The sequence below is a fragment of the Peromyscus maniculatus genome, chromosome 3 (assembly GCF_049852395.1).
Source record: "Peromyscus maniculatus bairdii isolate BWxNUB_F1_BW_parent chromosome 3, HU_Pman_BW_mat_3.1, whole genome shotgun sequence".
NCBI classification, from domain to species: Eukaryota; Metazoa; Chordata; class Mammalia; order Rodentia; family Cricetidae; genus Peromyscus; species Peromyscus maniculatus.
The window spans coordinates 154,429,693-154,443,971 of NC_134854.1; the positions used below are offsets into that span (position 1 = coordinate 154,429,693).

The 14,279-nt window shown below is 45.9% G+C and overlaps 1 protein-coding gene across 1 annotated transcript in view; it reads left to right on the plus strand.

Annotated features, from left to right (window-relative positions):
- Positions 1-14,279, plus strand: part of Etv6 (ETS variant transcription factor 6) — a 237,585-nt gene that overhangs the window by 99,339 nt on the left and 123,967 nt on the right. The window contains 1 exon segment of the mRNA XM_006976544.4: positions 3,285-3,414. Coding sequence (XP_006976606.3) covers positions 3,285-3,414 — 130 coding nt within the window.

The following is a 14,279-nucleotide window of genomic DNA, read 5'->3' on the forward strand; positions in this document are numbered from 1 at the left end:
AGAATAAAAGGAGCTACTTGATTTAGAATGTTGGGTGTGAGTCCCCTTTAAGTCCCTCTGTCTAGATGTCTCTGAGATAGTCGTGCCTACTTTTTCTAGTGGCTGGTAGCTGCTCATGGGCCAGGATAGATATTGAGTGCATCAGGCTAGAAGTTAGACAGAGTACATTAAGTCTTCAGTGTGGTGTTCCCAGATGTTTGTTCTGTTTTTCTCAGAAAAGAGCCCACATACCAGGTAACAGTCTCCCAGGGTCTCCGAAGGCCACTAAACCCAGGGGTCCAGTAGGTAATCATTGCTGCCCATGGGTTGCTCAAGGCCCTGAAAAGCACAGCTGGCCTTTTCCCCTTGTGGTCAAAGTAGCAATTCCCCTGTGGTGGATGGGTGTGTTCACTGAACCTTTCACAAAGGGCTTCCTGACCTTAGCTTACAGCTTCCCAGTCATGTTCTACAACCATTCAGGCTCTAGCTTGTTGCTGGTAGATCTCATCATGCAAGAGTATGTCTCCATCTAACCCTATGGACAGGGATTGTTGCTCGTAGTCCCAGGACCAGCACTGAAGCATGCTCCATCAGTGTAGTTGGGAGGCCAGGAACTTTGTAGAAATGGCCACTTACAAAGCAACCACAGTACGCCAAAGGCACAGTGCAATGATGAAATAGTCAGGAATATATGCACTATGAAGGTGACACCCAGCCAGACCCTGGTTGTGGGCTGATGTTAAATCTCCCACAATGCAAAGTAGAAACTTGCGTGGTAGGAGACTGGAATGAAGTGGTCTCCTTTTTTTTTTTTTTTTTTTTTCCCCCCCGAGACCAAGGTTGTCTTTTACTAGAAGTGTCAAGCTGTGTACTACAGGGTCTGGCAGTGTTGATGGTGGCAGTTACATCCACCATAAGTGGTCTCCTCTCTTAACAGACAAGCGTAAGGTTCTTGTGAGTCTTGGCTTTGACACAGAAGTCATTATATTATGAAACACCATTTCTTTTTTTTTTTTCCCCTCACCCTCGTGCCATTCCATCTGAAGATCCGTCGACTGTACCAGGCTTCTCCATCAGTAGTCTCGCTTATGTAAAAAACACAACAAAACGAAGCTGTTTCTGGGAATGATGCTAACCATTGATATGTAGATGTGATTAGACTGGGGGCTTATTCGAGGAGTATAGAGAATTTATTAGATGACGGACGTCATGATAGTGTGCTTGAAATGCTCAAAAACTTATTTGCACCTGGGATGGGGGAACCCTCTCCAGATTTAATATGTGCTTCTCATATACGCAATTCTTGCCTCTCTTACCCCACATGGCCCCAAAGCAAACACGCAAACACCAAAAAGAGTAACTTATCTGTCTGTTAGAATTGCCTTAAATATTCAGTGTCCCGGGGTTTTGTTTTGTTTTGTTTTTTTAAAAAGGGAAATTGGATGTTTTATATCTTGAGACATGTAGAAGTCCAGTTTAGGTCTGTGGACCTGCCTTGGATTGAGAACTTACAGGATCGTTCAATGATACATGTTTAAATAGATACTCCTTTAGATGCTTTAGGCAAGGTATGGTGATTCCATCTGGAAACTATAATATGTGTATTTTCATTTAAAATGGAAATCTACCATCCCCACCACCAAACTTTCCAGGCTCTGAGCAGAAGAAAAGCTTGACTTTGGCTACAGGGCCAAGGGGACTCCTGGCTTTCCCTTCCTTTGCCTTACCTATTTGATGAAATATACAGTATTAAAGACCTGTCTTTCCAAAATGTAAGGACCCTCTTTTTATTTTATTTTTTTAAGGCAGTCTTATATAGCCCAGGCTGGCCTTTCTGAACTTCTTGTATCTTCCTTTCAAGTACTGGGATTACAAGTATGCACACCTGGCCAAGCCCTCCTTGCCTCACCTTAATCTAGAATTTGCTATTGCTCCTGAACTGTATTTTCATAGCGACGTACTGATCTTTCCTCCAAGCTTATTTTTGGCCCTTGTATTTCTCACTTTTGTTTGTCCAGCTAAATCACAGGCACCACTGGAAGTTAGATTTCGAGGTGGACTGCAAGTCAGGCTGATTATTGGTACGGAGATTGGAGCTGCTCTTGCTGAACACAGTTGTTGTTTTCAAGTTACTGTTATAACAACACTTCTCCGGTCACTCGGTTGGCTTTAATTGATCTAGCAAATACTGACTGTTTGAAGTTGAAGGGTGGATCTCTTGTAGCCCCACACATCATCTCTTTGTCGGTTGACAAGTATCTTTAGTTATTGTCAAATAGTTTTTAAAAGACCTTTGGACTACTTCAAAGAGAAAGGAAGTAATTGCTTGTGATAGGGAGGAGGAAGGAGCAAGGGGATGCTCGCTCATGTAGATTTGGAAGGAAAGACTTTTCAACATTGGCTGTTTGGGGCTGTGGTTTTGGTACAGTGAGATAGTGATAGAAAATGTAATTACATCATCTGGGGCTATAGCTCAGTTGGCGAAGCAGTTGATGAGCATGTGTGAAGCTCTGGGTTCAGTCCCTAGCACTGAAAAAACAGCCATGGTCACACATGTATGTAATTTTAGCACTCAGAAGATAGAAGCAGAAGTATTAGGATTTGGAGGCCAGCCTTGGCCAAATAGTGAGTTGGAGGCCAGCATGGGCTATAGGAGACCATTTCTCAGAAAAGCAGACCAAAAACAAATCTAGATCTTAGTCTTTGGACTTAGAAATCATCATCTTCTCGCTTACTGGGATAGCTCACTCTTGCTGGATTCGAGTATAAAATCATACTCTGATTAGAAGCTGGGGACGTTGCCAGAGACAAGGAAGCATGGTTTGAATGCATTGGTGACATTCAGTTTGTGACTTGGGAAAATAATGTTGGGGAGTTGCTTTGAAAAATGACTCTTAGACCTCTTCTTTTCACTTGCTCACCCTGCCCCTCCTTATTCTGGGGACAAACCACTGGTGTGGCACCTGTCGACCTGAGTCCAAAAGCCCAGTTTTTAACCTTTACAGTGTTTTTTGTTTGCTTGTTTTATTTTTAAAATAAAAAATGGAAGGTATTTAAAAAGTGGTATTACTGGAGGGCTTTGTCTAATCTGATGCCAGTGGGCTGCATATATCCCAGGGTAACTGTGTGTGGCTCAACACAGTCGTGGATGGCAGGGCCATGTTGTGACTTCAGAAGGTTGGACACCTCTGGTAGGGATCTCTGGGCAGGCTGACGTCCCACATGTCCCTCCTGCCTTTTGCTCAGAGTTTCACACCTCCATTGCAACATTTCATTTTCTCTTCTCCCTCCCCTTTTCCTAACAGCAGGAACGAATTTCATACACACCTCCGGAGAGTCCAGTGGCAAGCTACGGTTCCTCCACTCCACTTCATGTTCCAGTGCCTCGAGCGCTCAGGATGGAGGAAGACTCGATCCACCTGCCAGCGCACCTGCGTGAGTGTTTGCCTTTGAGGGTTGGGAGTTGGGAAGGGGAAGAACCGACAGAATGCTGAGCCCGGTGGATCCCAAGGAGAAGCTCTGGGCCTGAGATGGTGTTCATGGGACTTGGCCAGCTGTCCTGGAGTCTTTGACCCTCACCTCGTAATGGCTTTGAGAAGTTTGAGATTCTTGTCCCTAATTTCTGAATATTTTCATTCGTATCTGATAAGGACGTTGCAGGGGAAAAAAAGCTAGAAATGCCTATCATATGACAGAGTTAATGTAATCTAGGAGGCTAAATGAGTTGTTGTTTTTCCCCTCGAAGTTTTTATCTCTAAATTCATACTTACTCCAGCTTCATATTTTCTTTTATCCAGTTGTAGATTCAGACTCATTGCTTTTAAAAGTTATTTGTGTGTGTAGAGGGGAAGCATTGTGTTGGGGTGTGTGCCAAGGTACATATGTGGAGATCGGAGGGCATCTTTGGGGAGCTGGCTCTCTTCTTCCACCGTTGGTTCCGAGGAGGCGTGAACTCAGGCTTAGGCTTGCCTGGCAAAGCACCTTTGCTTGCCACGCCACCCCCCTCCCGTGACCCCCACTTCGTTTCTAAGCCACAGCCTTCCCTTCTCTAGGGTCCCTCTCCCCTCCGTTTCTCCGTACCCTGGCTGCTTTTCTTCCCCTCACTTCTATGTATTGTCACATGTCTTTCCTTTGTCTTCGCTCATCTACTCCTCCCTCTCTCCCTTCTCTTGGCCATACTTTGCCTCAATGGCTTCACCCTTCTCCCCCAGGTCACCCCTGTTTTTCCTTCCATCCCCTTCCACCTCAGTCTTCAACTGCGTCTCTCGGTAGAGCATTGGAACCAACATGCCTGCCTGTGTGACCAGTGTCAGTCTCCAAAGCACTGAGCCCTGCTGTGTCCTTTTTGGCTGCTCCTCATCTGCTGGTACCTAGCCCAGGGGATAAAATGTGACTGGAGCATCCAGAGAAAACGAGTCACCTGATTCCCACCCTCATCACTGTGTCCAAGAAAATGCCAGTTTTTCTGCCTTGAATGTTGCCTGAAGGGCACATGCCCAAGTTCTAAAGAGCACTGAGGTTGCATTAGGCCTATGCAAAGCCTAGGTACCCCAGGTACAGAGATGCAGAAAGCAGAATTTCCTGCTTCTACAGAGCTTAAAATGTCTCGAATATCAAATAGTCATGCTTACTGTCCCTTGGCATAATAGTGGTCCCCAGGTTGTCCTACTTTCTTTATCTGTCCCTCCTCAGAAGATGGCTTGTTGAGAGCAGGGGACAACTGGGGACAGGGGATGCATGATTTGCGTTGGGGGGTGGGGTGGATCTCGGACAGTACTGTTGGGTCATCCCTTCTGCTTACAGTAAGGATGATGGCTGGCATCCCTCTGGGGCTTTGAGAGCACTGGAATCCTCCCTTCCTCCGCCAGTGTTTAGAAAGTGTGGCTTCCTGTGATGCAGACAGCCCTGCCTCATGTCTTGAGCAGGGAGGTAAAAGGCACAGCTTCATCTTCCACTGCACCCTGCATGGTGATCTTGCACAGCAGAGGCTGTGTCTGCAGAGCTGCGGGCAGGGTCACTCTTACGAAGTGGGAGTGTTGCGGCACCAGCAGAGCAGACAGAACCGGAAAAGAAAGAGCGAGCAATAGCAAATTTGCCTCCAGACGTCGTCTGTGACCAGGATATTTACTTCAGGACTGTTCACCTCGGGTAGAGCATACTCATGCCATGCAGACAGAACACCTCTACCAAATCTCACTTACTTATTTTGCCAGTCATTAGTGGCAGCCTGTGCTCTGCCAGGTACTGTCCTAGGTACCCCAGGTACAGAGATGCAGAAAGCAGAATCCCCTGCTTCCACGGAGCTTAAAAATTACAGTTATCCCAAACAGGGTGACTTTTCCTCATACTATTTCTGTTCTTATATTTATACCCCCGGGAGGGATCCTAACCCCTTGGTAAGCCTCTGGCCACCTTTGAACATACGTGAGCTCCTTGCTGTAGAAATTACCACAGAAAAACAAAGAGCCTAGCAAGCTAACAAGCAGACTGAACTGGCAATTGGATCTTCATTCTGAGCTTGCTCTGCCATTTAGCTGTGAGCTGGTCATTTATTTCAATTTTTCTTTCCTTCATGTTTGGTTTTGGAAATGAGAGCACTTTTAAAAGTTCTTATTTCTTTAAAGATGGCAGATCTCATCTCCGCCACCATCATCCTTACCTAGAACTGTCTTTCCTTATCAATACTTAGTCTCTCCTTGAGAAGGCAGAAAAGGAGTTTCCTCATTGAGCCACCTCTCCTGCCTCCCAGCATGTCACCAACTGCAGCACACTATCAGTATAACTATTAATAAGCTGGGCGCAGTGGCTCATGCCTTTAATCCCAGCACCAAGAGGCAGAAGCAGGTAAATCTCTGTTACTTCAAAACCAGCCTAGTTTACAGATTGAGTTCCTGGACAGACAGGGCTCATAGAGAGACCCTGTCTCAAAACAAACAAACAGAATTAATAATGCCTACTAATTATTGTGACACTATATAAAGTCTTGTATATATAAATTATTTATTTCAGTTTCACTTTAATATTTGTAAAGATAGATTTTTCTGCTTCTTTCCATACCATACATAAAGGTTGTCTCCATGTTACACATAAAGGCTTACAGATTTTTATTTTATTTTTTTGTCAATGCTAGGGGTCAAATCCAGGACCTTGCACGTGTTAGTCAGGCACTCAACCACAGAGCTTTATCCCTAGCTCAAAGCTTCAAGAATTTAAGTAATTTTTCAGTGTTGGTCACAGAACTAGTAGTATGGCAGGGTCAAGATTCAAATTCAGTCTTGTCTAATCCTGCATCTTAGATTCTTAATCTTTATGCCACTGTGCAGCTATGTGTTTAACCTATATATTTCACCCGAATGAGTAAATTTAGGGTTGCTGCTTGGCCAGTTGCACTGATGTGGCCCCAGAATGGGTTTGTGACTGGAACCCATTCTCTGAACTATTGTTCTGTTGCTGAAGAACTCATGTGTCACCCCTGGATGGATGGATGGATGGATGGACGGTTGGATGGTTGGATGGATGGATGGACGGATGGACAGACAGATGGTTGGATGGTTGAATGGATGCTCACCAAGATAATTACCCACTGTGGAGTTGTAGCACATTACTGCCGGCCTGGGGGATAATCAGTAAATTATGGATTCATGCTAGGGCAGTCAGTGGTTTTGCCTGAATGTCTCAGCTGTGGCAGTCCAGCTTAAGTGATAGCTCTCCTGTGGTAGTCTGCAGGAGCCCTGCTGTGTCATGGTTGGTTTCAACATCTGGAATGAATCCTCTAGAAGTAGAGGTTCCCAGGCTCCTGCCGTCTGCCCTCTGCCGGGGCTTTCCAGGCGAGCTAGCCCAGCTTCCCTCCTCCTTCTTCTAGGCCAGGATTGCCTACCCTTTACTGTATTTGAGGAACTCAGTGGTCTCTGACTCTGTGGAGTTGGGCCGTACACTTGAAGATGCATCCCAGCTGAGTTTCCGAACCTTAAAAAAAATAGCAAGGGAATTAAGTTACTGCTGTTTTGATCTGGGATTCCAGACAATTCCCAGTAGAATGTGCGTGGAAAGTACGGGGAAGAATATGAGAGCCGGGACAGCAGCAGGACATTTATGGTATTGCGAGGTTGGGAGCGTTCTCAGAGGCCTGTTTTAAAAGAAGTACCAGGCTAGTATTGCTCCCAGTAGCTTCTTCTTGCTGTTTATCTTGATCTCCAGCTAAACCTCGCTCTTAACTCTCTTTTCTTCTCTCATTCTTAAATAAGTAAGATTTGGAAACGGGGAGGGCAGGAATCTATCTGATAGCTGGGATTCTCACAGAGCCTCACCACTGTGTTCACAAACACAAGTCTAAACTGAAGCCCCAGCCTGGAGAGGTAAAAAGAGGGGCTTTGCCTTTTGTTTGCAGATGTGATGAAAGCGAAGCGGTAAATGACGCAAGTGTTAAGTGATGGTTCGGAGGCCCTGAAAGGAGATGCAGGGGCCATACAGGCCTTGGCGGGAGAGTCCCTGTCACCTTGGTCCTCTGCCCACAACTGCATGCTGTTTAGTAGTCTTGCTGCTGACCTCCCTGTTTACTGGAGGACGGATAATGTTTGTGCAGAGGATAGAAAGGGCATGCTTGCCCTCCTCGTCTCCTTCCTCCTTCCCTAAAGTGTGCTGAACTGTTTATAAGCCCGAGGGTGAGAGGACTGGGAAATAGTCATAGCAGGCCACGAAAAACAAGTGACCTGCTTTGTCCTGAGCACCATCCTTCCTAGATGGGAGAACCCTTGAGGGACCCCAGGGGTGCTGGGTCAGGTTCACAGTTGGCCCTCATCATTGTCTGGAAAAGGAAGGTCTTTTCCCTGTTCTCCTGGGGGGCGGGGCTTACCCTGTGAAGGAGAGACTTAATTAGTCTGCTGGAAAGCTACCTTCTGTCACCTTGCTAGGAAGTGAGGCGCAGCAAGGTGCTACCACTGTACTCCCAGGAGAGGCTGCTCTGTGGGGTTTGCATCCCTATGACCAGATGTCTGAGCAAATAGGAGGTTGAAAATGTTATTTTGGTTCATGCTTCTGTAGTCTGTAATCTGTGGCCACCGACTGCCCACTGCAAGGCAGAACACCATGATAAGGTAATGGCTTCCAAGAAGCAAAGACGGAGACAGGGAGCGGGAAAGGGAAGGACCCGGGGTCCCATAGCTCCTTCCAGTCATTAGCTTCTTTCTGTTAGGCCCCACCTTCTAATAATATCATAGGCTGGTGTCCAAGCTTCTGGTATATGACTCTCTAGAGATCAAAGATCCAAACCTTAACAGATTCACAGCATGTTCATAGGAGCCCTTCAAGTACCAGGCCTCAAACACTGAAGTCCAGGCTGGGCTGTACAGTAGAAAGATGAATGGGTTTCAGATGTATAGAGCAGAATCTAAACAGTTAAGTGCCTTCTTTTAAACCTCTGTTAAACATGATCATCTCATGTTTACTTGATTTAATCACATTTAATCATAGGTCGACATTAATGCCATTTGCCTGAAGACTTTGCATCTTACTTTGTCTGTTTGGCCTTGCTCAGTCCCAGTGAGTTGATAGTAAAACATCTGGACCCAGGATTCATTCGTCATATTTAATAGGGCTTTGGTTTATGATGTTGTGGGTTAATAAATAGCCATAATAACTGCCCTGTGTTTTCTAGAGTCAGGACACCAGAAACAGTCCCCTGGCTCTCCTTCCTTTCCTTGTGAATCTTTAAAATTCTTACATTACGACTGCTTGTGCGTTTTTAATAATTTAATTGTCTGCCTTCCTGTGGGAGCCTCGCTGCCCACCTCTGTGCTGCGTTGCATCTTCAGCAGAGAGACTGGGTTTCAGACAGCTGCATGGCAAGTGAACTCCACCAGAACCTGCACACAGCAAAGGGTGTGGTGCCTCTGTTTTAATTGGCTGGAACCACAGTTCTATACACTTTGAAGTTATACTTGTTCTCAAAAGCAGGGACAGCCATGAGAGCTAAATATAATCATGGTTAATATTTTATGGTGTTATAAAGAAAATAGAGGCATATGTACATATTACTTAATCATCTGATGGTAAGCAAGTGTTCTTGATCTGGCCTCAAGTCAATTGACTTGTCCAGGTTCACAAGGGACAGAAAGGATCTAGCATGATTTCTGCTTCACAAGGTATCTTTTAGCCTTCTTAACAGGAAGCATACAGACTGGAAAATTAAGTAATCTGCAAATGGATGGACAGTGATGGACGGAGGGCCCAGTGGCGGATGGAGGGTCCAGTGGCAGGCATGGCTCTAGAGATGCCACTTGGCCATTGACAGGTGCTCAGCCTCCATCAGGCTAGCATCTCCCTTTCAGAAGGAGGAGGGAAATGTGTCAGGCAGTCCCATTACAAGGACTCTTTCTGTTTCTGTCCAGCTGCTGTGCTGTCCATTTTTCCTCATTTTCTTGTGCTATCAGGTTGAAATTCAGTGTATCTCAGCAGCCAAATGGCAGGGTTGGATGTAAAGGTTTTAAAGGACCAGCTCTTAGAGTGAGACACAACCAGTGATTCATATTGAGCAGTGTTTTACCGAGATAACCTGGCTACTGGGGCCACCACTGCCTCCTGGGATTTCCCGTTGAAAAAATAAAAATCATGGTTATAGGATTAGTCTGAATGGGCTTCAGTCTCAGTACAGTGTCTTCCAAGTAGAGGATTCAGCTTCTCCAAGACTAACTTTCTAATAACATGTGCCGATGAGAGGTTCTTGTAAATGTCAGAGTTTGTATGTGTAACACTGGCATAATATCTGATAACGGGGAGGGGAAGTAGCTCATGAGTGGCCTGCTGTGGGTACCTCTGCAACTTAACAGGCAGCTTCCTCCCTTTCAAACTCTGTGGGAAGGACGCATGTTGCTGGATGTTGCTCTCATTAGGGAAAAGACCCCCAGCTTGCCGACATAGTACTGAGGATGATTGTCTTGACTCACAGTAGAAGCAGGATTTGTTTTCTGGCAGCCCCCATGATTGACAAACCCCCTCAGTCTTGAACCGTAGTCTCATTCCCTGGCTTCCCCTCTCATCTTCTTAGATCTGTCAGGTCTTGCTGGGTCCTTGGCCCTCCTCAGTGATCCAGAGGTGGCCTCTCCTTACAACTGCTTGTGACATGTGTTGACATCACCACCAGAGTTGAGGCAAGGGCATGGGGAAGAGCTGGTTCCCAGCCAGTGCCTTAAAGCAGCACTGATTTCTGGCAAAGTTGGTCAAGCTGCTGACATTTTTCATTTTATCTTTATTTCTCTTTAAACCTTCCTTTGGGTACCTCCACGTTGTGCATCCAAATGCTCAAAGACCCAATTTTCCTTGCAGCACATGGGACAACGCAAGGGTCCAGTTTAGATGCTTCGGATAACTCAAAGAGAAAAATAAATAAATAAGTACAACAGTCCACAGCAGAACAGCCAGGATGCTTTGGAAGGGAAATTTCCTTTTTGGGTGTGCTGTCTGAAAGAATTTCCGATGCAGGCAGACGTTAATTCCTAGCTCCATGCTTCCTGATAAGGAAGCAGCTTCAATAAATGCAGCTATTTATAGATGTCTCTCTCTCTCTCTCTTTTTAAACATATAACCAGAGGTTTATTGACCTTTTCTTTCACTTCACATTTCATGCAGTGAGGCCTGTGTACATTTAAGGCAGTTCCTCCAGCATGAGCTTCCACAGAGTTGCTCTGGCTCTTGGGGATGGGATACAGAGGGCAAGCACAGCCACCTCTTGTGTATCAGGTTTGCCCAGAACTGGGCACTTAGAGGACACTGGCAGCTGGTTGTCCCTGCTGGTGCTTTGGGGGTAAATATGCATGTCACCTGGGCTTTGGTGCTGCTCTGACCAGCTACCTGATGGTTTAAACAGTTTAAAGAAGAAACAGTGTGTTTCAGTTCACGGTTTCGGGTCTCTGGCCCTGTTTCTGGGCCCGTTATGAAGTGGAACATGATGGCAGCGAGAGCCTGTGAAGGAGGAATTTCCTCATGGGGGAAGGGAGGAAGCAGAGAAAGAGGCACACAGAAGAGGCCAGGGCAAGATGCGGTCCCAAGGGATTGTCCCCAGTCACCTGTCCCTGTCCTGTAGGCTCCACCTTCTGTTTCTCCCCATCTTCCAGTAATGCCATCATATTAAGAATCTGTCAAGGGATTCATCCAGCCATTAGATCAGAGCCCTACTGATGCAATTGTGTCTAGAAATGTCCCCCAGATACATTCAGAGGTGTGCCTCATGAGTCCCCTAAGAATTTTTTCTATTTCAACTATATTTTAATTAATTTCTTGAGAATTCCATACAATGTGTTTTGATCCAGTACACCCCGACTTCCTCCCTTCCAACTTCATCACATCTCTCGCCTAACTTCGGGTCCTTCAAACAGTTCTCGATACAGTCAACAGTCATAATTAACCATCATAATATGTGAACCCAGAGATGTCTGATTTATTCCGGACTCCACATTGAAGGGTTATGGCAAACAGAACCGTTGAAAGATGTAAGAGACGTTGAGAGTCAGTTTTATGAAGAGACTTGGTCAACAGAAGATGACCTCATTTCCACTCTGTTTCTCTCTGCCGTCTCCCTTCCGGTTTTTCTAATCCTGAGGAATTCTCTGGCCTTCTCTTGACAGGCTAAGGTCCTGCAGATTGAAGAGTCCTACCCATATAACTGTAGGCAGGCTCACATCCACATCTGTTGGCCCTCCTGGCAGGTGTGGTAATGATCCTGTGTGATGTCAGCTTGTCCTATGGTCTCCTGACCTCCCCACTTCCTCTTCGTTCTCAGAAAAAAAAATAGCGAACTGACTTTATACAGATACGGTAAAATTCCTGTTCTCAAGCAGCATGTATTTTCTCCCATTTCGCTCTGTGCTTGAAGTGAACCTGCCTCTGTAACTCACTCTTGAGATTCCTGGTGGGAATGCCTGGGACAGTTGTGTCCTTCCAGAAGCAGACTTTAGCAGAAAGCTCCTGGTGGTGTTGCTGGTGTCCCAGCTGTCCTAGGCGAACTTGGATTCTCAGTTGCTTGTGCCGAGTATGAGTGCTTTGGGATTCTTTTACGAATCTCGTCTGAAGCAAGGTAGCAAGATTGGGGATTTACACTGGTCCTGACTCTGACCGCATGGCCAAGTGTAGACTCCCAGCACTGTCAGCCACCTCCACCTCGCATCCCCGCTTCCAGCCTGGGAGGGTAGAATAAGTCCCTTTCTTTTGAAATTGGTCTCCGTTCTGCTTCCTCCAGATCATGGATGCTAATAGCTGTTAGCTGGCATTACTGCATTCCAATAATAGAACTAGATACTGCAGATACTGACGGTGGGTACCACTGACCAAGAGCTGTGATACTGCTAAAGAGCTGTGGATGCAAGGTAGATGCAGAGAGGACCCCGGGGAGGAAAGCACATGCTGGGGGTTCTTGGCCTCACCAGAAGTTAATTCTCAACCTGTGATGTTGGAATCCTGACTCAGCTGTTTGCTGAGGAGGGTGAAGGTTTATAAGGAGAAATTTGACAATTGTTTTGTTTTTGAAATGCTTGTGGAACAAGTATTGAGGGGTATTAAACCATACTTTGGTTTTTTGGAACAGGGTCTTCTGTAGCATAGGCTGACCTTGAACTCATGTAGCTGAGGATGACTTTGAACTTAGAATCTTCCTCCCTCTGCCCACCAAGTACTGGGATTACAGGAAAATGCCATTATGCCTAGATCTCAAGTACCATTTTAAATTTTTGTTTGTTGTTTCATTTTGTTTTGTCATGATAACCAAACTGCCAGCATACAGAAGCAGTGCTTCATCCCAGGAGCCATTCCAAGGTCACCTGTATTGAAGTCCTCACACTAGTCCAGGGGGCTGTGTGGCAGTGCCGTGTGCAGTCAGGACTAATAGCCGTTGCTATATGTAGAGCACTTCCGTGTGCCAGGAACCTCTAAGTTAGTCTGAATACTCACACCTGCGTTTGCAGCCCAAATGTGGCACATTGTGTCCTCAAGGACACAGAGAAGATAGAAAAGTCATGACCTGACTCTACATCTTGTCCCAAGACCAGACTTTCCCCACTTCATCATCCCAATTCTCAAATGTGTTAGGAACTAATTAGTTATTTCATTCTAGCTGTTGGTTAGAAGGAGAAAAATCAAAGCTCTCCTTGTTTCTCTTTTTGAAGGGAAAAAAAAAATGAAGCAAGATTGGTATAAACAACTGACAAGAAAACCCAGGGGGATAAAATCAGAGATACAAACCAAATAATCTCTTGAACTTAGAAGCAGATAAATTTGAAGATCCAATCCTGTGGGTATACTGTTATCTGCCACACATTTTTTTTTTCAAGTATAAATTTTAGAATGTTAGAAACAAAAATTTAATGAAGCCAACAGAGGTTCCCAGTGCACGAGTTTGCCACCTGTTAAAAAGAAACCACTCCGCTTCACGTTACTGCTGAGCACCTGTAAAGGTGAGGCGCGTGAATGCTGATTGTAACACTGAATTTACAAACCACGACACCGAACTTTCTCGTAGTCCGTGTTCGGCTGACGTGCTTCAGAACATCACCTGGTGTGCTGGTGCCTCAGTTTCTCCATGTGGCCTTTGTTCCAGGACGTTGTACGGTGACTCCTAGGGCAGCTGCTCTCCCAGTCAGTTCTCTGGGCTTCTGGCCTCATTTGGCTATGGTGCAAGATCATCCCCGACACAGTTTGTACCTTCTCCTGGGAAATAGTTTATCTGTAAAATGAAGGAGGTTGAGCCCGTGATTCCCAAGTTTCTTCCTGACTCACACATCTTATATTATTCTGACTTCAGAGAAGCACAGAGCTTCTCAACTGCCAGGCATTATCTACAGACACCACGTATGGTGTTCATTCATTGGATTTCCAGTGCTCTGCCTCCAATTTTGGTGCAGATGGTAGTATTTCGATGATGCAGGAGATTGTCCTCTGCTTGTGCTGTGACTACTGTGTGAGGATGCTCTCCTGCAAGGAAATATGGAAATCTAGAGTCTGGCTCTGCTGGATGTTTCTCTGGGATGCCTGTGATTGAGACAAGGTGATGTTTTATGGGATGGAAACTGGTGCCTGCTCGGGTGCCTTGCAGGGATTCTCCACTGCCTCTGCTGTGCTTCCTTATGCCGGTCCAGGACGATGCAGCCCAGTCTCAGGCCTGCTCCTCTGTTCTCTCATCCCCCACCCCAGCCCGCCTTATGACCTGAGAATTGCCTGTGAGCTGGCCCTTTGCCCAGTGCATTACATCCAGGTGCAGCTTCTGGTAACTGCTTGATCCCAACTGTGCGATTTGTGGGAATCCCCTTATGACTCAG